The 24,543-nt window shown below is 38.0% G+C and overlaps 1 protein-coding gene across 4 annotated transcripts in view; it reads left to right on the forward strand.

Annotated features, from left to right (window-relative positions):
• CNTNAP4 (contactin associated protein family member 4) overlaps positions 1 to 24,543 on the forward strand; it is a 313,164-nt gene that overhangs the window by 271,943 nt on the left and 16,678 nt on the right. For 2 of the 4 annotated variants that reach the window (XM_059876848.1, XM_059876847.1), the window contains 3 exons: positions 1,030 to 1,248; positions 5,268 to 5,339; positions 11,325 to 11,424. In XM_059876848.1, the coding sequence (XP_059732831.1) occupies positions 1,030 to 1,248; positions 5,268 to 5,339; positions 11,325 to 11,424 (391 nt within the window). Of the gene's footprint in view, positions 1 to 1,029; positions 1,249 to 5,267; positions 5,340 to 11,324; positions 13,666 to 24,543 lie in introns of those variants that run through there. The other 2 variants (XM_010814367.4, NM_001206511.2) reach the window with 2 other exon arrangements.

Consider the following 24,543-nt stretch of genomic DNA (forward strand, 5'->3'; position numbering starts at 1 on the left):
AAATTCCTTAGAATAGTGCCTACCATATAATAAGCATTCATAAATACAATATTTATTTTATTAGTTTTTTAAAAGGGCTTCCCTGATGGCTCTGGCTGTAAAGAATCTGCCTGTAATTCAGGACACATGGGTTTGATCCCTGAGTGGGGAAGATCCCCTGGAGAAGGAAATGGTTACTCTCTCCATTATTCTTACCTGGAGAATCCCATGGACAGAGGAGCCCAGCGGGCTGCAGTCCATGGGTCTCAAAGAGCCAGACATGACTGAGCAACTAACACTTCCACTTTAAAAAGAGAGAAAAAAATGCAAATGTTGGTGTCCACATATGTGCAGCAGAGGAAAGAGGAATCCTGCTGTTTTATGATCTTGTTGAGTGGGTGGATGCATCATAGGCTGATACCATTTGAATGTTAAAAACCTACAATTAATGCCCCTTGTTTAGATTTCATGCTTGCCAAGCATGAAATATCTTCTCCACTGTAAAATTATGAATTAATATTTTGACATTCAAACCAATCTCTGCCCCGCAGTAGTCCCATATTAACCCAATGCTCATTAAAATGGGGAAGGGTTATCTAGGTATAGGGAATGCACACTGTCTCGGTCTGAGTGATAGGTGGACAGTGAAACTGGGAGTAAAGGCAGCATGGGGGGTGAGAGTTTTCACTGCTGGACATGAAGAAGTAGAGTCCCTAATGGCTTTGAGATATAGCCTCTTACGTAATATCTGCAGGACCCAGATCAGTTCATTATCAGACCCATTCTTGTAGAAGCTTTAATGATTTCCAGAGAGCTCTCAATGTATTTAATTAGCCATGCTTAAACACTTGTCTTCATTAACCTGGGATATGTCACCAGTAGTTGTGGAAAGACTTAGTGAATGTCTTGTAATAAAGACAAAAGCAAAAGGAATTTAGTAGCTGAGTACGTATTGCTGCTGCATCATCAGGACTTGGACTATTGCACTGTGCAATTGGCTGTTTGCACCTTCTCTGTTATCAGTACTGCCACGTCTCTTTGGCTTCACAGAACACAGCGATGTGGACCAGGAGACAGCACTGGCGGGCGCACAGGGCTTCCTGGGCTGTCTGTCTGCTGTGCAGGTCAGCCACGTGGCCCCGCTGAAGGCCGCTCTGCAGCCCAGCCGCCCAGCCCCCATCACCGTCTCGGGACACGTGACGGAGTCCAGCTGTGTGGCCCAGGCTGGCACTGATGCCACATCGAGGGAGAGGACGCACTCCTTTGCAGGTGGTGTATGGCTTTTCCTGTACCCAGTCACAAGCGGTATATCCACTGAATGTTAAAATATTCTGATGTTTCTGTGACGACGTATTCCCAATATGATTTCTTTTTCCTTAATTTATTTTTAATTGGAGGATGATTACAATATTATGTTGGTTGGGCTTCCCTGGTGGCTTTGATGGTAAAGAATCTGCATGCGGTGCAGGGGACCCAGGTTTGATCTCTGGGTCGGGAAAATCCCCTGGAGAAGGGAATGACGACCTGCTCCAGTTTTCTTGCCTGGGGAATTCCATGAACAGACTCTAACAGGCTACAGTCCATGGGGTTGCAGAGCTGGACAAGACTGAGCGACTGACATTTTCACTTTTCCTTGTGTTGGTTTTTGCCATACGTCAACATGAAACAGCCATAAGTATTTGAAATGGATTCTTAAAACTGGTTTTTAATTTTTTTATTTTTTTATATGTTTATGTATTATCCTTGATAATAATTTTATTCTGAAGTCTGTTTTATCTGAAATTATTATAGCTATCCTAGATTTCTTTTTATTTTATTTTTAAACTTTACAATATCGTATTGGTTCTGCCATATATCGAAATGAATCCACCACAGGCATACATGTGTCCCCATCCTGAACCCTCCTCCCTCCTCCCTCCCCATACCATCCCTCTGGGTCATCCCAGTGCATCAGCCCCAAGCATCCAGAATCATGCATCGAATCTGGACTGGCGACTCGTTTCATACATGATATTATACATATTTCAATGCCATTCTCCCAAATAATCCCACCTTCTCCCTCTCCCACAGAGTCCAAAAGACTGTTCTATGCATCAGTGTCTCTTTTGCTGTCTCGTATACAGGGTTATCGTTACCATCTTTCTAAATTCCATATATATGCGTTAGTATACTGTATTGGTGTTTTTCTTTCTGGCTTACTTCACTCTGTATAATAGGCTTCAGTTTCATCCACCTCATTAGAACTGCTTCAAATGTATTCTTTTTAATGGCTGAGTAATACTCCATTGTGTATATATACCACTGCTTTCTTATCCATTCATCTGCTGATGGACATCTAGGTTGCTTCCACGTCCTGGCTATTATAAACAGTGCTGCGATGAACATTGGGGTACACGTGTCTCTTTCAATTCTGGTTTCCTCAGTGTGTATGCCCAGCAGTGGGATTGCTGGATCATAAGGCAGTTCTATTTCCAGTTTTTTAAGGAATCTCCACACTGTTCTCCATAGTGGCTGTACTAGTTTGCATTCCCACCAACAGTGTAAGAGGGTTCCCTGTTCTCCACACCCTCTCCAGCATTTATTGCTTGTAGACTTTTGGATAGCAGCCATTCTGACTGGCGTGAAATGGTACCTCATAGTGGTTTTGATTTGCATTTCTCTGATAATGAGTGATGTTGAGCATCTTTTCATGTGTTTGTTAGCCATCTGTATGTCTTCTTTGGAGAAATGTCTATTTAGTTCTTTGGCCCATTTTTTGATTGGGTCATTTATTTTTCCGGAATTGAGCTGCAGGAGTTGCTTGCATATTTTTGAGATTAGTTGTTTGTCAGTTGCTTCATTTGCTATTATTTTCTCCCATTCTGAAGGCTGTCTTTCCACCTTGCTTATATTTTCCTTTGTTGTGCAGAAGCTTTTAAGTTTAATTATGTCCCATTTGTTTATTTTTGCTTTTATTTCCAATATTCTGGGAGGTGGGTCATAGAGGATCCTGCTGTGATGTATGTCGGAGAGTGTTTTGCCTATGTTCTCCTCTAGGAGTTTTATAGTTTCTGGTCATATGTTTAGATCTTTAATCCATTTTGAGTTTATTTTTGTGTATGGTGTTAGAAAATGTTCTAGTTTCATTCTTTTACAAGTGGTTGACCAGTTTTCCCAGCACCACTTGTTAAAGAGATTGTCTTTAATCCATTGTATATTCTTGCCTCCTTTGTCAAAGATAAGGTGTCCATATGTGCGTGGATTAATCTCCAGGCTTTCTATTTTGTTCCGTTGACCTATATTTCTGTCTTTGTGCCAGTACCATACTGTCTTGATGACTGTGGCTTTGTAGTAGAGCCTGAAGTCAGGCGGGTTAGTTCCATTCTTCTTTCTCAAGATAGCTTGGCTATTCGAGGTTTTTTGTATTTCCATACAAATTGTGAAATTATTTGTTCTAGCTCTGTGAAGAATACCGTTGGTAGCTTGATAGGGATTGCATTGAATCTATTAATTGCCTTGGGGAGTATACTCACTTTCACTATATTGATTCTTCCAATCCATGAACATGGTATATTTCTCCATCTATTAGTGTCACTTTGATTTCTTTCACCAGTGTTTTATAGTTTTCTTTATATAGATCTTTAGTTTCTTTAGGTAGATATATTCCTATGTATTTTATTCTTTTTGTTGCAATGGTGAATGGAATTGTTTCCTTAATTTCTCTTTCTGTTTTCTCATTATTAGTGTATAGGAATGCAAGGGATTTCTGTGTGTTGATTTTATATCCTACAATTTTACTATAATCATTGATTAATTCTAGTAATTTTCTGGTGGAGTCTTTAGAGTTTTCTATGTAGAGGATCATGTCATCTGCAAAGAGTGAGAGTTTTACTTCTTCTTTTCCAATTTGAATTCCTTTTATTTCTTTTTCTGTTCAGATTGCTGTGGCCAAAACTTCCAAAACTATGTTGAATAGTAATGGTGAAAGTGGGCACCCTTGTCTTGTTCCTGACTATAGAGGAAATGCTTTCAATTTTTCACCATTGAGGATAATGTTTGCTGTGGGTTTGTCATATATAGCTTTTATTATGTTGAGGTATGTTCCTTCTATTCCTGCTTTCTGGAGAGTTTTTATCATAAATGGATGTTGAATTTTCAAACAAAGGCTTTCTCTGCATCTATTGAGATAATCATATGGTTTTTATTTTTCAATTTGTTAATGTGGTGTATTACATTGATTGATTTGCGGATATTGAAGGATCCTTGCATCCCTGGGATAAAGCCCACTTGGTCATGGTGTATGATCTTTTTAATGTGTTGTTGGATTCTGATTGCTAGAATTTTGTTAAGGATTTTTGCATCTATGTTCATCAGTGATATTGGCCTGTAGTTTTCTTTTTTTGTGGCATCTTTGTCAGGTTTTGGTATTAGGGTGATGGTGGCCTCATAGAATGAGTTTGGAAGTTTACCTTCCTCTGCAATTTTCTGGAAGAGTTTGAGTAGGATAGGTGTTAGCTCTTCTCTAAATTTTTGGTAGAATTCAGCTGTGAAGCCATCTGGACCTGGGCTTTTGTTTGCTGGAAGATTTTTTATTACAGTTTCAATTTCCGTGCTTGTGATGGGTCTGTTAAGATTTTCTATTTCTTCCTGGCCCAGTTTTGGAAAGTTGTACTTTTCTAAGAATTTGTCCATTTCTTCCACGTTGTCCATTTTATTGGCATATAATTGCTGATAGTAGTCTCTTATGATCCTTTGTACTTCTGTGTTGTCTGTTGTGATCTCTCCATTTTCATTTCTAATTTTATTGATTTGATTTTTCTCCCTTTGTTTCTTGATGAGTCTGGCTAATGGTTTGTCCATTTTATTTATCCTTTCAAAGAACCAGCTTTTGGCTTTGTTGATTTTTGCTATGGTCTCTTTTGTTTCTTTTGCATGTATTTCTGCCCTAATTTTTAAGATTTCTTTCCTTCTACTAACCCTGGAGTTCTTCATTTCTTCCTTTTCTAGTTGCTTTAGGTGTAGAGTTAGGTTATTTATTTGACTTTTTTCTTGTTTCTTGAGGTATGCCTGTATTGCTATGAACTTTACCTTTGATTCTTTCCCATTTTTTTTTTTTTAGATTCTCAATTCTCAATTCCTTATTCATACGGGCCTTTGCATGTGGGTATTGCATAAGTTTACAGTTACAGACATTCCACATTGACCTCTATAATTCTCTTCTGATTTAAACTGTTTATGAATTTTTAAAAAGTCTTCTTTTTACTCTCCTATATCACCCCCATTCCCCTCTTTTTTTTCCTTTAATGTAGATCATTCTGGAACAAGAGATGACAGAGAACCCCTCACGAAGACAATCAAAAGTGACTCTGCAGTCATTGGAGGTAACAGAAAGCATGAATTAGCTCTTCTTCGGTACTTAATATCGTTCCTAATAATGGTGAATATTTAGCATTATAGACACTATAGGGCTGCTGGTAAAGAATCCGCCTGCCAACATAGGAAATTCAGGTTCTATCCCTGGGTAGAGAAGATTCCCTGGAGAAGGAAGTGGCAACCCACTCCAGTATTCTTGCCTGGGAAATTCCATGGACAGAGGAGCCTGGTGGGCTACAGTCCACAGGGTCCCTAAAGAGTTGGACACTGAACAGACAGTACTGAAGAATCTGTACATGTCCCAAGAGTTACCACTGAATCCTGAGGTCAGGAAGGTGATTTATTATTTGTATTGGATTGTCATATAGTCTTCTTAAATTTGCAGCTTCCTTGGAGATTTCCAGTACAAATAATTGATAATTTCACTGAAATACCACACTCAAGTATTAGTATTAGATATTATTAGGACATCGGAGAAGGCAATAGCACCCCACTCCAGTACTCTTGCCTGGAAAATCCCATGGACAGAGGAACCTGGTAGGCTGCAGTCCATGGGGTCGCTAAGAGTCAGACACAACTGCATTGGAGAAGGAAATGGCAACCCACTCCAGTGTTCTTGCCTGGAGAATCCCAGGGACGGGGGAGCCTGGTGGGCTGCCATCTATGGGGTTGCAGAGTCGGACTTGACTGACACGACTTAGCAGCAGCAGCAGCAGCAGGACATAGTACTAATAATGAATATCATTTAGCTTTAGAATGGCCATCTGCACTCCCTAGGGTGTTCTGATTGTATTTAAGGAAGTGTCATTTTTTGGTTTCTTAGACACATCACTGCTTCTGCAAGAATTTATGTAGCAAGTTGGAAAATTCTGAGATGAACATTAAAAACATGTGTTTATTGTTGCCTTAATGCTTAATAAAGTGGATTATTTTCCTGGTTTAGATGCCCTTCTCAATGAATATTACAGTTGTATTTGCATTTTATCAAATACTAAGCTAATGGAATAAAAGTGGTTTATTACTTATTTTAAATTGCAAAATTAGCACCAAAAAATTTAAATATATCTTCCTGGCAGTAGAGCAGCATATTCTCTGAGACATAATTTATTCAAAACCAAGCCCCCACATAAACCTTTTTCTTCCTGATTAATGGTTTTCAGAATATTATTAATCAGATTATTGAAATGTTAAATGGTTCACCTTTTCTCCATATTCTGCAAATGATATAGAAAGTAAGCAATTATTTTATTATATTGCCAAGTAATGTGGTTAGACATATTCTTGAGCAGCTTATGTGGGCTTATAATTGATCCATTTGTTTCTCTACTTTTTACACCCTTACTTGTGTAGACATCAGCTTCCTTTAAGTACTTAGAATTTTATTTAGACAGAATAGCACTGATCAAAATTTGCAAGAATATTAAAATCCCCATTGCTTTTTCAGTTGTTTTATTTTTGTCAAATTAATGGTGTATAAATTAAAGATGCATAAAATAGGCTCCTCACCCTGTTAGAAGAGTAGTTAAAATCTGCATGTGTAAAATAAATATATTAATATAGCATTAAAACATTAACTGGTAAAAACTCTAAATTTAAAATTATACCATTTATCAATGCAATGCGCTCAACATTTCAAATTGGGACTCCTATTTGTCAAACAAATTGTCTCGGTCTCATAATGAAGAGGAAAAGTTAAAATTTCACATAACCTCCTGCTCGTTCTGCCTCTGTAACTCAGCTTGCTCCTTGCGAAGTCTGGATCACGTAGGTCATGTAGTCTTGGAAAGTGGGGACTTACAATACGAGGAACCGGAGCTTATCTCACGCACCTTGTCCTGCTCTTTGCCATTGCCCAGCCCCTGCAAACCTGCTTAATCATGCAGTCCCTGTAAAGGTCAGGCATTCCCCTCCCCGTCTTGACCGCTATTCCCACGCGTGCAAAACCCCCTAGTTTAAACCAGCCTATTAGCAGCTATTGTTGCCCACTATAGTCTGCCTATAAAAACTCCGTAACCCCTTGTTCGGGGCTCAGAGCTTGGGGTGTTAACTCCTCTGTGCCTGCTGGCATAATAAACCTGAGTTCTCCAACTGTCCGAGTGTGGTGCTTGGTTTCTCGATTACTGGTTTCTGCAACAATAATGGTGCTTTTACTGTGTATTTTCTATACACCGATAAATATAGTATGAATATAGGGAGATGCAGATACATAGTTATGTGTAGTCATGCCAATGTTAGAGCAAGTATTTAATCTTTTTATCATACCTTTGGGCAAAGATTACTGGCAAGATTTGCAGAGTAAAGGAAGAAGTGTGTTTATAAGTTATTCTGTGTTATTCTAGAATGGAAGCAAGTTGTAGGTCGTGTGTGAAATTCTCACTCGACTCGGATGCATAGAGCAGAGCAAGACTCTATGGAAGGTTTACTGCTTAGGGTCTCCCCAGGGCCTCTGGATCTAGTGGTGCCTGCTTTTGATCACGGCAGGGACTGAGCTTCAGAAGCAGAGCAGTGGATTGTGGCCATCTAAGCTCCAAAGGCCTTGTCTGGGATCACATGCAATTCATCTGCTAAATCACAGAATACCATTCTCTAGTGTGTTTCTCCATCTGCCAGCATTGTGGTAGATTTCTTCAACTGTTGTCTTCTTACTCTTAACTTGCATCCGCTGTGTAACATGAGTTAGTCCATTTAAGTATATTCTAATTGGCTAATTCTCCTATGTTTTACATTTTAGGCAATCTTTTTCTTGAATTATAAACAACAAATAAATAAACAGGGTGAGGTGGGGAAATTGATTTAATAAGACATTTAAAACTGGTGACTCAGACACTAGAGAGAGTTTCTGGTCAGACTTCACAGATATGAATGGTCAGATTGAGACAGCAAGCTACGTAATTTCATCATAAAAACACATTCACACAGAACTTCAGATAGTAATGTCTCAGAATGTGGTAGGTAGTCATATTTCATCTATAATATCTTTTTTCCTTTCCTTTTTTTTTTTCTGGTGTATCATGTTAAATCAAGGTTTTTCTTGGACATAACAAACCCTGACATAACACTGTCTCTAATTCAGTTCAGTTCAGTCACTCAATTGTGTCCAGCTCTTTGTGACCCCATAGACTGCAGCACGCCCGGCCTCCTTGTCCATCACCAACTCCTGGAGCGTGTTCAAACTCATGTCCATTGAGTTGGTGATGCCATCCAACCACCTCATCCTCTGTTGTCCCCTTGTCCTCCTGCCTTCAATCTTTCCCAGGATCAGGGTCTTTTCCAGTGAGTCAGTTCTTTGCATCAGGTGGCCAAAGGATATAAACCGTCTCCAATTACAAGAGATAAATCACATGCATGGAGCAAACCCATTCCAGAGCCCATCCCTGATTTTGTCTGCAGTAGCCTGCTGTCTGTGTGGGCTTCCCACTTGGTGCTGGTGGTAAAGAATCCACCTGCCAATGCAGGACACACAGGAGATGCAGGAGATATGGGTTTGATCCCTGGGTCAGAAAGATCCACTGGAGTAGGAAAGAGCACCCCACTCCAGTATTCTGCCTGGAGAATTATGTGGGCAGAGGAGCCTGGCAGACTACAGTCCATGGACCTGCAAAGAGTCGGACACAATTAAGCACAGCACAGCAATTAAGACACACAATTAAGACACAGCAATTAAGACACAGGCTACTGTCTGTACCTACTTCATCAGCTTTCTCCATTGAAATTGTTTAGGATCTCATTCTTTAAATCAGAGGCCTATAACCAAGCAATAGAATACTGATAACAACTCATTACTTTTCTAAGATGAGAGGCAAAATATATGACAACAAATGGATATTCTGATTTCAATTATTAATAAAACAATTATATCCATTAGAAAATTCTTCAGATTTCAATACAGAATTCACTTATCAGATTTATGTTAGATCTGTCAGCAAGGAATTGCTATCCCTTTCAGATAAAGCTGACATAGCCAAAACTCAGCTTAGCCCCTAGCTATATTATTGGCTATAGTCAATCTGCCCATCAGATCATGTACTCTAGAATCCATTGTGACTGATGAGGACCTTTGAAGTTTCTGCTATCCCTCTCAGATAAGTGTGTCATAGCCAAAAATCGGCTTAGCCCCTGGCAATATTATTAGCTGTAGTCAATCTGCCCATCAGAGCACGTACTCGAGAATCCATTGTGACTGATGAGGACCTTTGAAGTTTTGGTTTCAGTTGGAGTGATCAGAGTTGTTTACACCTACTTTAAACTAGAGCAAAGAGTCCTTGTTTTATGATATGAGACTCCATCCACCTTGCTGTTTCCGTTGTACTTATTTTCATCTGAAAACACTATGTTCACACCGCCACTGATTTCACCAGAAGAGTCTAAGTATGAGGAACTCTCAAACTTGTGACAGACAACAGTTTTCCAAGTTCTACGCTTCATTTGAAAACTTGGCTTTGATCACTGGCATCCTACATTTTCAGTTGTTTATCTTGAAGTGACAGATTCACTTCATTTTAGAGAAAATTTCTGCCAGATATCCAAGTTAAAACAACCACAGTTTATCTGTCAGTCGTTCTTTCCAAGTAAAACAGTGTTCTTTACAGGAAAAAGCAACTAGTTCAGCTCACAACTCAACTGAAATGCTCACACTGGCCTTCTTCCAGAGACAGCCACTGTACTTCAGTCTGCGGGAGAAGTATCAGTACTTTACAGATACTTTCCATTTCATCACACAAAATGTGAGAAAGTCTTATGGGCAAAAGTCACAATTTGACAAAATGTATAATTTTAGTGCTTCATCAAGGACATTCTTAAATGAAGCTGGCAGAGCAGTGCCTGCTTACTTTATGAATTCAGTGACCACTTTGAAACTTTGGTGACCTTGCCTTAGTTCATGTTAAGGTACCAGGAACTCTACCTAACCTTGCTTTGTTCTCTCAGTGGGCACGTCAACATGGTGAGAAAGGCATCTTAGAGTTATTACGAATAGCGTCGACGCTATGGACCTCCTCAAAATGTTCCAGGAACCATCAAGGATTCAGAGATCTCACTCTGAAGATAACTGACTTAACATAATGCCAGAATTGGTAACCAATTAGCATAGCTAACCGCTGTAGTGTTTAAATTTTTTATTTACAATCAGATGTCTCAAAAAGTCAATATTCTTAATATAGATATAATCTCATCTGTGTATCAGGATCAATATAGTTCATAGTAAGGATTATTCATATAAAACTTGTTCTTGCTATTTAGGGATATAACAAATTATTGATAATCAACTTCATTAAAATGTTAATGTTTAAGGGGATAAATTAGGAGATTGGAATCAACATATACACACTCTACTATATGTAAAATAGATAACCAACAAGGACCTATTGTATGACACAGGGACTTTACTCAATATTTTGTCACAACCTATAAAGGAAAAGAATTTGAAAAATAATAGAGATACATGTATGTGTGTGTATATATATATATATATATATATATATATATATATATATATGTATAATGGAATCATGCTGTACACCTTAAACTAACAGAACATTGTAAATCAACTAAAGTTCAGTTTTAAAATGTTCACATATTTAAGTATTAAAAACACATTTGATTATTTTATGATGTTGCTACTACTATATAATTTCAAAATAACTAAACTTGTCTAGGTATTAATATGAGGTGACCAAATGGACTTAGAGATGTGTAGGTAATATATTATTAAAAAATTGTATATACAAATACACTAAATAATCCATTATAATATGCATTCAGAATAAGTGAAGGTGAGCCCATAAGACTGACAGAACTCAGAAGTAAACTCAACATATTTTGATAATACTTGATCCAGAAATGCCTGAGATTTTTGATATTTACAACTTACATGTACTAGATGCTTGATTTTGGTAGAAAATAATTTTATTATGACTTCTTAAACAATGAAATCTATACAGTTTCTGTTTGGACAATGGTTCTGATTTTGTGTGTCTCTTCTCTTCTCTCACTAGGTTTGATAGCTGTTGTGATCTTTATCTTGCTGTGCATCGCTGCCATAGCTGTCCGCATTTATCAGCAGAAAAGGTTATACAAAAGAAATGAGGCAAAAAGGTCAGAGAATGTAGACAATGCTGAGGCTGTTTTGAAAAGTGAGCTTAATATACAAAATCCAGTCAAGGAAAATCAGAAAGAGTACTTCTTCTGATTGGCAGAGATGATTTACTGTATAACTACAATAGCCTGATTTAATAGCCAGGGGCTCTCAAAGAACAAAAAGCAAGCTCTCCCACTGAATGTACAGGCAATGGATTTGCAGACTGCCACGTTGCCAGACTCGAGATGGCTCCAGGAGGCCTCATCCATTGACTTATTTCCCACAGCGGTCATTCTGTATAACAAGAATTAGATATTGCTGTTAATTTCCAGCCATTCTGATACAATCTAAAGCAGAAGTTTAACTCACTTGAGAGCTACAGTTTTTCATTGTGAAAACTGTAGTGCTAGCCTCTCAACCACGTGCTACCTAAGTTGTGTTAGAGGTGAAAATCAAAATTGGACTATAATGACCTTGCTTTATTTGAGAACATATGCTGTGTTTGCTTTGGTGTCCCCATGGTGTTATTCATAGACCTGGAAATGCTTCTAAGATCCTGTTTGGCTGGTGTTTGCATCTTCAGTGGCCAAAAGTATATAAACCCCTTTGCCTTTCTCTGTATTGCATTCAATACAATTTATCAATAGTCTGGAAAAATGTTTTTGTTTTCATTGGTTTGTTTGTATTGCTCTATTTCGATTTGACTGTTTTTAATGATTTTGAAAACATGAGGTTTTGTGTGTAAGGCTCCAGCTCTGAACATAAAATTTGTATGTAACAAGACTCAGAAAGTGCATTGGTCATCAGTATGTGATGTCTTGCCTTTAAAACATTTCTGTTTAATTTGTTGTCATGGTTTGGTATTGGTAGTAGTTAAGAACCTGGTTAATGCCCATTTCCCAAAGAATGTGAAATATTTGCAAGTAAACTTGTTGATAAAACACACACACACAATTCTTAACACTGCAAAGAATTATTTTTTATTTACAACTGTAATGTCTCAAATGAAATATACTTCTGAGAATATTTCCCCCAAATCCCATGTAAGCTTTCTTTATAGGTTTATAATTCTGTTTTTCTAAAGTATATCACCCACTTTTCTTTGATCTCTATTGACTATATACCATGGAGCATCTTCTTATGTATTAGAAAAAAGAGACAATTTGACATGTAAGCTCCATTCTTCATTCTAAATTATATCCCCCACTTCAGGTATATATTCAGCTATATACTAATCTCCAGGGCATACTTTTTGGAATATAAGTTTCAGTCACGCCCCCTTTTTTGCAAAACCAGTAGAGTTGTTAAAGTGTGTTCCTTCTAAGGGGTGATGGCATATTATATGTCATATTCTATCATTTGAGTTACTTCTCATTTATGATGATGGAGTAAATTTCTCAAAAAGAACCAAAAATCAATATAACTTACTAACTAGTACATTCTGATTAGGAGATATATACGTGCCTGAAATTCAAATAATTATCAATCACTTTATGAAACTGTTGCAGTAATTACCTTTGAGGCCATGTGAACAAGATGCCTTCATGTAGCTATCTTTGAATTCCACAAGCCAATTATGTAGCAAAGGCACTTTGGCATTTATACTGATACTTTCCAGGTGTCTGCCAAGGGAAAATTAGATGCTTTAGTTTGTCCACACCAGAACAATTTGGAAATACGTAAAGTGAACGCTTTTCCCCTTATTTTCCCTCTTAACTCTCCTTATAAAACCTGCCTGTCCTTTCTCATAGCACTGTATTAATTTTGATGTTTCTGTAAATGCTTGATGAAATCTTAACCATGGTTTATGAAAGACCTATATGGATACATGGCATTCTTTTTCTTTAAAGTCCCGTGGTAGCCGCGAAGGGGTTGAACACCAAAATGGTAGTTTTCATTTCATGCAAAGCTGAATATAATGGTAACAGCCCTGAATCTTTTACATGTGTTCTGGTTATTTAGTAGCAGTGTTAACTTGGTTGGGAGCTGGAAGGTGGACAGGCTTATAGACAGTGAAGCCTCACAGTACTCTGTGGTCTGCTCTGCTAGGTTTAACATTATGGCATTAAAACACACTGATATATCATACGCCATGACTTTCATTCCCTGGTTTGTAATCTGTTCCTTCTTTTTTCTTAATAAAATGCATTTTTGAAGTAAAATGCAGAATATATTTTGAGATGTTGTATAAAAGTTTCAAATGAGGGAATTATACTGGATTTTTTTTTCTCAAAACAGTAAAAAGATGTGTAGAAGTATGCCTTCTTTACTGGTGTTTGTGACTTTTTTAAACTTTCTGGTACACCCCATGATTATTATGAATTGTTAACAAAAGTTGCATTTATAATGTACTTTTCCTTTTAACTAGACTCAGAAATGAAAGAAAATATACAAAAATGTTTCCTGATTGTAACAAGGAAATTGAACTAGATTTTACATTTTTCCAGAGAACAACAATTTGCCTGCTAGCATTTGTTTGCTTAAAAGCTACTTATGTTTACATTGGGTGATATCCTTTTACTTCTGCAGAGAACTTGGCCAATGAACCCTATATATATACATAGGATCATATGTAAGAATATAGCACACACTGCTGAAATATCAACGTTTAAAAATTCTTTATTGATTATTTCAAGTGACACAAATGAAAACAATATGTAATTAACATTCTCTTTTGAGAAGACCAAATTTCTCAAACCTCATTAAATTCAAATATGAAATAAAATGGACTTAGCATGGCACATGAAATGAGGGTCACGCCTGGGAAATGACATCTTAATTTTGTAGAAACTATATCCGCTCTAGGAAATAGTTACACGTTTAAAAATCTTTTCCCCAGTGTTGCTCTTTAAAGCAAATTTAATGAATTATTTAGACAGTAAGTTAAAGACAAAAACCAGAAGAAGAAGAACCCAGACAACAACCAGACAGAAGTTAAGCATCCCAGATTCTCTCTCACCAGGTGGTCTTATCCTTCGTCTATAAAAAAATAATCCTTGCAACAGAGTCCATCATGCAACTGGTGATCACTGGTATATTATTTAGTGTGAAAATCTCAGTTTTACAGATGAAAAGTCTGAGATGCATGTATATGAGGATATATGGTTATATCCCCAAGGGGACGTATATTAATAGTACTGTGTAAGTGGTGAGGCTGTGACAAGAATTTCATTTTTGCTGTGCACTTTGCTGATAATTAGTGCCTTCAGGACATGAAGTTTTGATAGTTATTTAGTGGTATAGAAAATTTGGAGGATCTTGGTTTCCTTTTTGTCCAAGTTCTAGTTCTAGATCTTTTCCATATTTAAATGAACATAAACCTTTGTTTGTAGGTCATTGCCATCAATAGACTTGGTTTTCTTTAAAAAAATATTTATTAAGCTTATGGTTCTTGATCCTAGGAGAGATATTTTAACTGAAACATAGGTAGTCTTAATGAAATAGTATGAATTGGATCTGACTGAGTCACTTCAAGTGTTTTCCATATGGTAGAAGGTGGCACATCTCATTAAAATACGTTTTGTTGATCGATTTCCCAATCCACATATCAACTAAATGATTAATCTAACTAAATAATACAATTTGACAGATGCATTTAATAAGTTCTGCTCAACTTCTACTTTTCCAAAGTTCAGATAATGGAGAGTGGTAACAGGGAAGAAAAAATTCAGCAGCTGACTGTGTGTTTGGAATGTATGTGAATGAGCACATGCGTGTTTACAAGGAAGACTGTGAGAAGCAAGAAAATATGAACAGTTTGCACATAATGTGGTAAGAGAGTTGGACTTCTGGTGTGTCAGTAACTTCCCCGGAGCGTGGTTTTGACGATTGGAAAATGCAAATAAAGTGGGAGGGAAAACCATCTGACCCACCATTGTAATGGCTTTTCTGGGGAAACCATTTTTTATTATCTTCCCTATTTATAGTATTGTATTTAAAATATATTTTAAGATACATGCATATATTTTAAATCTCAAGTAGTACAAGACATCTTACAAGGGAAAATAGCCCTGCACTGCCCTATCCCCTGCCGTATCATGTTCAGCTCCTTTAGCTGTCACTTTTTAGCTCTCTCCGTGTTTCTTAATTACATTCCTAACAGGCTGAGTTCTCTGGGGAAGCAAACTCTTGAGGCAGAGATTGTCATGAAGGAAATTTACTAGGGAGTAATGAAGAAAGCTGAGCACTGAAGAATTGATGCTTTTGAACTGTGGTATTGGAGAAGACTCTTGAGAGTCCCTTGGACTGCAAGGAGATCCAACCAGTCTATCCTAAAGATCAGTCCTAGGTGTTCATTGGAAGGACTGATGTTGAAGCTGAAACTCCAGTACTTTGGCCACCTCATGCGAAGAGTTGACTCATTGGAAAAGACTCTGATGCTGGGAGGGATTGGGGCCAGGAGGAGAAGGGGACGACAGACGATGAGGTGGCTGGATGGCATCACCGACTCGATGGACATGAGTTTGAGTGAACTCCTGGAGTTGGTGATGGACAGGGAGGCCTGGCGTGCTGTGATTCTTGGGGTCGCAAAGAGTCGGACACTACTGAGAGACTGAAGTGAACTGAACTGAATGTAGAGGTCAACATCTGAGAAAAGAAGATGCAGAGTTGGGTGGATGGAGAGGTTGGTGCCATCACAACAGACTCAGCCCACCCTGTGAATGTGGTCCTTTAAAGAAGTCCTGAATTGGGGAGAGGCTGGGGCATTATAACTCCTGTACTTATCAACAGTGAAATTTGAATTTCACATGATTTCCACTCCAGCGTCATCAAATGTTTCTGTTCTGATTTCCTCCCCTGCACCCCAACAATCATTTAAAAATGTATGAATTATTCTTGGCTGACAGACCTTGCAAACATAGGCAGTGAGTTGCATTTGGTCTGCTGTAGTTTGCCGATTCCTGCCTTCACTGGGCAGTGGTAAATAAGTATATTTGCCTGCAAGGCAGGAGATGCGGGTTCAGTCCCTGGGTCAGGAAGGTCCCCTGGGGGAGGAAATGGCTACCCACTCCAGTATTCTTGCCTGGAAAATCCCAGAAGAGCCTGATGGAGTACACCCATGCAGTTGCAAGAGTCAGACATGATTTAGTGACTTAACTCCGGCCACCACCATCAGCCAGGCATTGGGTATTGACTGCTTGGTGCCCAGGGCATCAACTTGGACAAACAGCTCTTCAGCTTAGGTAGTTCCTGAAGAAGAAGGATAGACCTCTGATGAATCTGTTTCTGTTTTGCTACCACACACTTATTTACTGTATTTTTCTTCATCCAACTAGCCAGATATCCTTTACTCCAGATCCTTTTTGGTTGAACTTTCCTAGAGAGGAACCTGTATTTGGTTATTCTTTGTTTCTCTGTGTAAAATGACCTGAGCCCAGGTCACTGTCTGTCCCCATATTTCCTGAGTTAGGTATAGAATGTCTGGTACATTTCTTTGCATAAATGTGTCTTGCTTTCCTTCTATGGAGGCAATGCAAGTAGTGAATCTAGCCAGAGTGGACCCTAGGTTCCTTCCTTGGCTGTGACTTCTTGTCCCTCCTCCTGAGAGAAGATTGGAAATTCTCAAAACTTGGTTTGCTCAGTGTTTTCATATGGAAAATTAGGAGCGCTAATGAATTTTTTCTAAAGTCATTAAATTAGTAATATCTATTTTATCAAGCCATAAACTAGCAAGACCAGTTCCTGTTATAATTCCTTGTGTCACACCAGACTGATTCGTGTTTGCTCATAATAAAATAACTTTCCTTCTCCATGTGCTGATACCAGACATGGTTTCGTGCTCATTGAACTAACACATCTGCTTTCAAACTGTTTGTGTGAGAAACTTTCTGATAAATTATATTTCTGTGAAAGTTCATGTTTCTCTATATTTTCTAAAGGAGCAAATTAATTTTTAAATTGAGCAAATGACCTGTTCTTCCAAAGTACATGTGAAAAGAATATGGTTACAAATGACTATGATGATCAAGAGACTCTTTGCACAAATTTTTTTCATTTGCTTAAAATATCTGACAAATTTTTCTTAGTAGAAAATCTGTAGCATCAAATAAATTTTTGGAGAATGACATCTTCTGGAATAGGGCTGTAATTCTATGAAGAATAAACCAAACATAACAAAGCGGCACATTTTATCATACCAAAAACAATCAAAAATTAAACCTGACCAAACTAATTTAAACATAGATGACTTCCATTCAGAACTATAGTGGTGATAATTCTGATGATGGTTTCTGAATGTTTTCACATGTCCACACATCCTTCTTCTACCTGTAATTTATATAAGAAAAAAAAATTCCTCATCTTTCCTGATGACTTTCATAGTGGAATTTAGTACACCTTACCATATTTGAAATTTCATGATGTGTGAAATTGACATGGTGATAAAATGCCTCTAAAATTTTTGTTGAGCAGTTGCTACTTTTCTGTTGGCTTCGGTCATGAAATTGACTCACAGCACCATGAGATCAAGATATGTGTCTTCCTGGCTTTCACGTTCAGTCAGTCCCACCACCACCACAGGGCTTGATTAACAGCCACCCAGTAGAGTTAATTGAATGACTAAGTAAGTAATGACTAAGATTAAGTAAATAATGACTGAGCACTGGCTGCTTTCTGTGTATGTATAATTGACATAATTGAAGGGTCAATTTCTTACCCCATAGGAAAGCAAGGCTGCTGCAAAGATAAATAATTATCTTTACCTGAAAACCCTGAACACCACTAGTAATGTTTAAATGCAGCCTTGACTATTAGCAAAACAGATTAATCCATCCCTCATGCCACTGTACTTTTCAATAAAATATCTTTAATCAGCATCTTAGTTAATATTACTTTACTAAAATCAATCTTTTCCTATCTTGCAAACAAACCCACAAACAAAACAAAAAGACAAATATGTGTGCTGAAAATTTCATTCTCTAGACAATTCTTACATTGTCTAGTCCTTGTTATCTCTGATTTGCTCTTAATGAAGCGCACTAGCCTCCAGCCCACTTTTCACATGTTATAAAGAGCTCTGCCACAATCCGTCATTTACTTCTGTCTGTTCAGTATTATTCATGCTGTCATGTAGAACTGAAAGCTAGTTTCTCAACAGTTACCTGAACTACTAATATTAATATAACTTTCTTTGTTGAGTGTATGGAAGATGTATACAATATGTGCTCACAATTATGCAGTATAGGCTTGCTGTTATGAGCATTTGGATTTTTTTTTTAATGACTGTGATTTGAGCGTCATAGATTACACAGCGTGTTTAAATTGAAAGAAAATGAGGATTTTCAATATTGTAATTTGTGAGGTGAATTGTATTTTCTAATATAATCTTCTGTTTGGTTTGAAAATTGTTTCACTTGAAGTCCAGGTGGAAGGGGGTCGGGGGCAGAGGACGAGCAAGCACCCACTCCTTGATTGGACGGGATGCTTGCAGTGGCCTCGGCGCACTGGCTGGCTGGCAGCAGCTCTGCTGTGCTTACACACGCATCAGCATGGCTCCATTTCCAGTGACTTTGGCATGTAGGATGATTGAGGGTGATGGCTTTCTCTTACTTGATTAAAATTGGTAGAAACATAGACAGTCCTCCAGTTATTTTTTATGCAGCTTGCTAACTATTGTTTTTCTTTGTAAATGGACATTTACTACCTATTTAGAGCAATAAAATACCTCAAAGCAAACATTAAGCAAAATGTAGCTTATCTATCACATGCCCAACTCCTCCTGATAGTAATAACCATGAATGCAGTGTCCATTACATGGTAAAGTCTACATTTTTACAAGTTGCTTTATAGATCCATTTTGTGATCACTAATAAACCTATTTCCAAAATATCCAATTAAGAAAGACCTTAATGAAAGCCAATTACTCAATGCCCTAAATTTGCTCAATTTTATATTTGAGGTACTGAAATGTGTTTTAAATGAGTCACATTATATACATTAGTGCTAAAAATGGCACCTTCGTTCAATACCAATTCACCCACAGTAACACTTATGGGCAATTAACATTTCATTTTGCATGCTGCATTCATCAGTAATGTGCTTTTACTTATTGTAATGTTGAAAGAGTGTAACTACATTTATAGTAAATGCCTTTATTACTAATCAAGCTGGACTTTGCTCAACAACAGACCTGGCACTTTGTATTCGGGTGATGTGCCCATTCATGTCCCAGTAGCAACTTTCAGAAGAATAAGCTGAAATGTGTACCAGGAGGGGAAATTAAACGTCTCGGTAGCATTTTAGGTTTAATTTGGAAACAGTGCAAGAAAAGATGGGCCTACATGAGAGTGCCAGGTCTCTATCCTTTATAAAATTTTATTTGAAATAATTTGAGAATTCCAGGAAAGCTGTAAAACTGGGACAGAAAGGAAAGTATTTACCCTTCCTTCACCTTCCCTAATATTAACAACTTACACAGACAGACTTCAATGCTAAAAACCAGGAAATTAACATTGAATGTTAGCCTACAGATTCTCATGCAACTTCCTCTAATTTTCCCCCTATTATCCTATTTTTGCTCCAGGATCTAGTCCAGGATCCTTGATTGCATGTAGCTGCTGTGTCTCTTTAATGCCCTTCCACCTGGCATGGCTCCTTGATGCTACTGCTGCTGCTAAGTCGCTTCAGTCGTGTCCGACTCTGTGCAACCCCAAAGATGGCAGCCCACCGGACTCCTTCCTCCCTGGGATTCTCCAGGCAAGAACACTGGAGTGGGTTGCCATTTCCTTCTCCAATGCATGAAAGTGAAAAATGAAAGTGAAGTTGCTCAGTCGTGTCCGACTCTAGCGACCCCATGGACTGCAGCCTACCAGGCTCCTCCATCCATGGGATTTTCCAGGCGAGAGTACTGGAGTGGGGTGCCACTGCCTTCTCCGGGCATGGCTCCTCAGTCTGCTCTTAATCTTTCATGACTGTGATGCTTCTGATTTCTTACAACACCTGATCATTTTATAGATACCACTCAGTTTTGGTTTTCCTGGTTTTTCTTCTGATGAAATAGAACACATGAATTTTTTTGGCATGAAAATAACAGAAGCAATGTTGTGTCCTGCTCAGTTCATAGTATCATGGAGTACATGAGGTCAGGATGTCTCATTACTTGTGATATGGACCCTGGATTCCTGGTACATGTGGTGTCCTTTGAGTTTCTCCTTTGCAAAGTTACCTTTAGCCGAGGCTGATTTTCCCTTAAACTTTCCCCCACTGATGCAGCATCCATTTCCGCATCTTGCCTCCTCCTGTCATTACTGTGAAGTCTGCCTCATGATGCTTTGTATTCCCTTCATTCCTTCCACATTTATTAACTTAGATCTTTCCCTAAGGAAGAGCTGCCATTCTCCACCATCTAAGTATTTAATTATTCATTGATGTTAGTATGGACACACGCTTGTTTGGTTTATTCAGTGGGTCACGATCCAGTCCCATGACTGTCTTCTTTGTTACTCAGATTGTTCCATATTTGGCCTCCTTGGTTATGGCCTCCAGGTGAGGCTTATAGATGGTCACAGAGGATCATATGATCAAATCACTGTTATGTATGAAATAGATAATCAACAAGGACTAACTGTGTAGCACAGGGAAGTGTGCTCAATATTTTGTAATTACCTATAAGGGAAAAGAATCTGAAAATAAGTGTATGTGTATATATATGTATATATATATATATATATATATATATATATATCTGAATCATGTTGCTGTACACCTGAAACTAACACAACATTCTAAGTGAATTATACTTCAATTTTTTAAAAGTAAGTACACAAACAACCAGTTGAAAGTCAAGGAAAAACATTAGCTATATTTTTTAGAAATAAAGTATTGACCCTGGTATTTAATGAATCGCAAGTACTTCTGTATATTCCTAGCAGAAAATGCCTAATGGATAGTTTTCCATGTGAAACATTGTTCTCTTCACACCTCCAGTTTTAAGTAAAGTTCAGTTCAAGTCTTATTTCCCTTCCCTCTCCTCTAGTTTAAGAAGAAACTTCTGACTTCTTTGACTTGGCTGTTTTAAATAATCCATAGTGCTATCATCAAAGATAAAGTCAGACACTGGTTAAAATGGTAAGGACAGGGTTTGGTTAGTAATAAATATTGCAATAGGGGAAAGTGTCTAGCATTAGCTGAACTCAACTTGCATTGTAGGGGGGTGACTGGCATCTTATGAGGGGGGGTGTTGCTTAGAAGGGGTGCGTGGAGGCTCAGCAGAGTTAGGAAAGGGAAAGTGACCAGGGTTACTCAGTACAGGTGCGACTAGGACAGCGGTGTCCGCTTGTTGGCCATTTCCTTTCCTCAGGGATTGACAAAATGGTAAACTATTTTGGCAACCTTGAGTTTTCCCAAGGTAGGCACTTTAAGGGGAGCTAGTGCCATGGCAGGGATATTAGAAACTTTTTAAATGTTGGTTCAGGTCTTTCCAACAAGAATGAGGCCTAGTGGAGAAGATGGAGAGGAGGAGCCTGCCTAGCATTTGGATGAAGAGAGGATCTTTGCTCCATATCCTCTGGCTCTTTGTCCTTTTGTTGGTGGTTTTTTGTTTGTTTGTCCTGTTCTGTTTTGGTCTAATTGACAAAAAAATATGATTTTATTCTGCAGACACTAGAGCACTGAAGTTTCTCAATCTGTTTTTAAGAACGTCTGTTTTGACACAAAGGTTTTTACCTCATCCTCAGGCGGGCAGGTTATGACCTGTGAGTATGTGTCCACCACACAGAGCTCTGCAGCCGTGACTCCCATCTGCTTTCTGGTTGCAATTGCACATCCCCATGGACAACTTGTATCTTCAGAGCATTTCAGTGGGTACAGTGCATTTGTCAAAGTGATTGAAGAGACCCAAAATTTTCCTCTAGGAAACATTTTTGTAAAGCATTATGTAAATATGGTGTTCTAGAGATAATTAAAAATCTATCAATATTTGTAAATATATATAGTATATATATGTTTGTAACATGTGTATATATATTCCTGTGTAGTTGATTTTGCTTGTGTGTGTTTATCTGCTTCTGGGTTTTATGTACTCTGTGTATGTTTTCTTGTACAGTCACTTGCCTGAATTATAAAAGACACTTTATACTTTGTTGTAAATTTTAAAAGGCAGATTATTTTCCAAGCAAGGCAGATTATTTTCCAAGCGAGATACATTGTAAAAACTTGGTAGACTCATTTGGACTGCTAAATTCTCAAAGTTCCTCCCTGTTCCAAATTCACTTTATTTATAAATAACATGTATTCCAAAGCCACCTTATCACAGCCTCCTAGATGTCTTACAAATCCTAATGCTGCAAGTAACTTTCAACAGTACCTGTATAAAGGTACACAGGATACGTTCAGTTTGGCATTTATTAAGTGCTACATAGGTGTTAATTATTATGCATTTCACCTAAATCCAAACAACTGATTGATTCATCAGTAATATGTAGGCAATAATTTTCACACATTTCATGTAAATAGAGAAACATTAATTACTTTACTACAAACAAAGCATACATTCCAAGAATCTTTTCCAAAGCAATTACCAATCAATTGGCAAAACAGGATTGGGACTCTGAAGGTGTCCGTGACTTTGATCAACATTCTCTATGTATTAGATGGAGTAGTTCTCAACATCGGAAGAAAATAAGTCAGCTGTGGTTGCCCAGCCCCCAGGTCACGTGATTCTGGTTAAATGCGAACACGAGGAATTTCAACTTTAAATCAACGTCTCCTCCGAGCTGGTGGAAGATGTCGTTAGAGTTGGTAGTTTGAGAACTGTTAGGCTCTTTGCTTGTTGTCCAGAGGATGCAGTTGGGGAGGGCTGCTGGGAAAGGAGGTGGATTTGTGCATAAAAAGTGTTTAAAAAAAAAAAAAAAAGGCGTGAAAGCGTAAAGAGTGGCAGCCAGAGGCGCGAGCAGACACAGGGAGATGTAGGCGTCCAGAAGGTGGTGAAGGTGAGTCACCGTGGGATAGCAAGGTGAGTTCTCAGCCTCAGTAAGCCAGAAACCACCCAGCCTCCACATCTTGACCTCATCTGATGCCGTGTTGAAGTTATTGACAAGGAGGTCATCTCAGTGTTGATTTCCTGAAAAGAAATAAACGTTTAAATGTGTGTTTGCAAAACAAGTACTCGCTCCACACTGTATCACCTAAGCAAAAGCTAAAACACGAATATCTAAGTTTTTTTAACCAATGGCAATTTTCAAGTTAATTCTTCTAAATGTAAGTGACTGGATTTATTCATTCCTGGTTTATGATGTACACAGAAACCATGGGTTCATATTTGTCAATGACTTAAATAATTATTTTTTGCACACCATTTTCACTCTTCCATCTCTTTGTTCTTGAAGTTGAATAAAAGGCATAATGTGGTGTTCTTTCAATTCTATAATGTGACTCCTTTGAAGGTTGAGCAAAAGCCTAGTGTGCTGAGTAGGCTGACTTCAATCCAGTTGAATATTCTCTGAGATTTAAAATGTATCAAGACCCTGGGAATTAAATACAAGTAGTGCTAATGTGAATATAAATAAAGATTTTCACCTGGGGAGGCGATCATGCTCTCAAAGTGCTGTAATAACAAAATATTCATTTTTAAAAAAAGATCTAACAAGTTAAATTATTTACTGTGATTTATTTGCACAATGAATACAGTTTTTAAAAAACTCATTTTTATTTGTTTTCATTGCTTTATTCCCCACTTGGCACATTGCTTTAGTTTTGTTTTCCAGTTTGTGCTTTAGTTAGTTTTGTTCTTAACTGGTAAATATAATTTTTGATTTCCTTTGTTCACCAGGTCATTCTACTGTACTTTAATTCAGTCAGACTGTTTTGACTTTGCTTATGGGAATATACTATATGTGTATATTCCATTACTTTAACTGTTATTTGCCTGATTTTTAACTTCCATTTGTCTTGGGTTCATCTTTGGTATCTCACTTTTGGATATTTGTTTTAATCTCACTTAATGCCATAACAAACCACTTGTGGAATCATCGGAGAGGGAGCACTGACTCCAAGACCCTAGACTGCCAGAGAACTAACCCTGCTGCTAAATCACTTCAGTCGTGTCCGACTCTGTGCGACCCCATAGACGGCAGCCACCAGGCTCCCCCGTCCCTGGGATTCTCCAGGCAAGAACACTGGAGTGGGTTGCCATTTCCTTC

Source organism: Bos taurus, chromosome 18 (genome assembly GCF_002263795.3).
Source record: "Bos taurus isolate L1 Dominette 01449 registration number 42190680 breed Hereford chromosome 18, ARS-UCD2.0, whole genome shotgun sequence".
NCBI lineage: Eukaryota > Metazoa > Chordata > Mammalia > Artiodactyla > Bovidae > Bos > Bos taurus.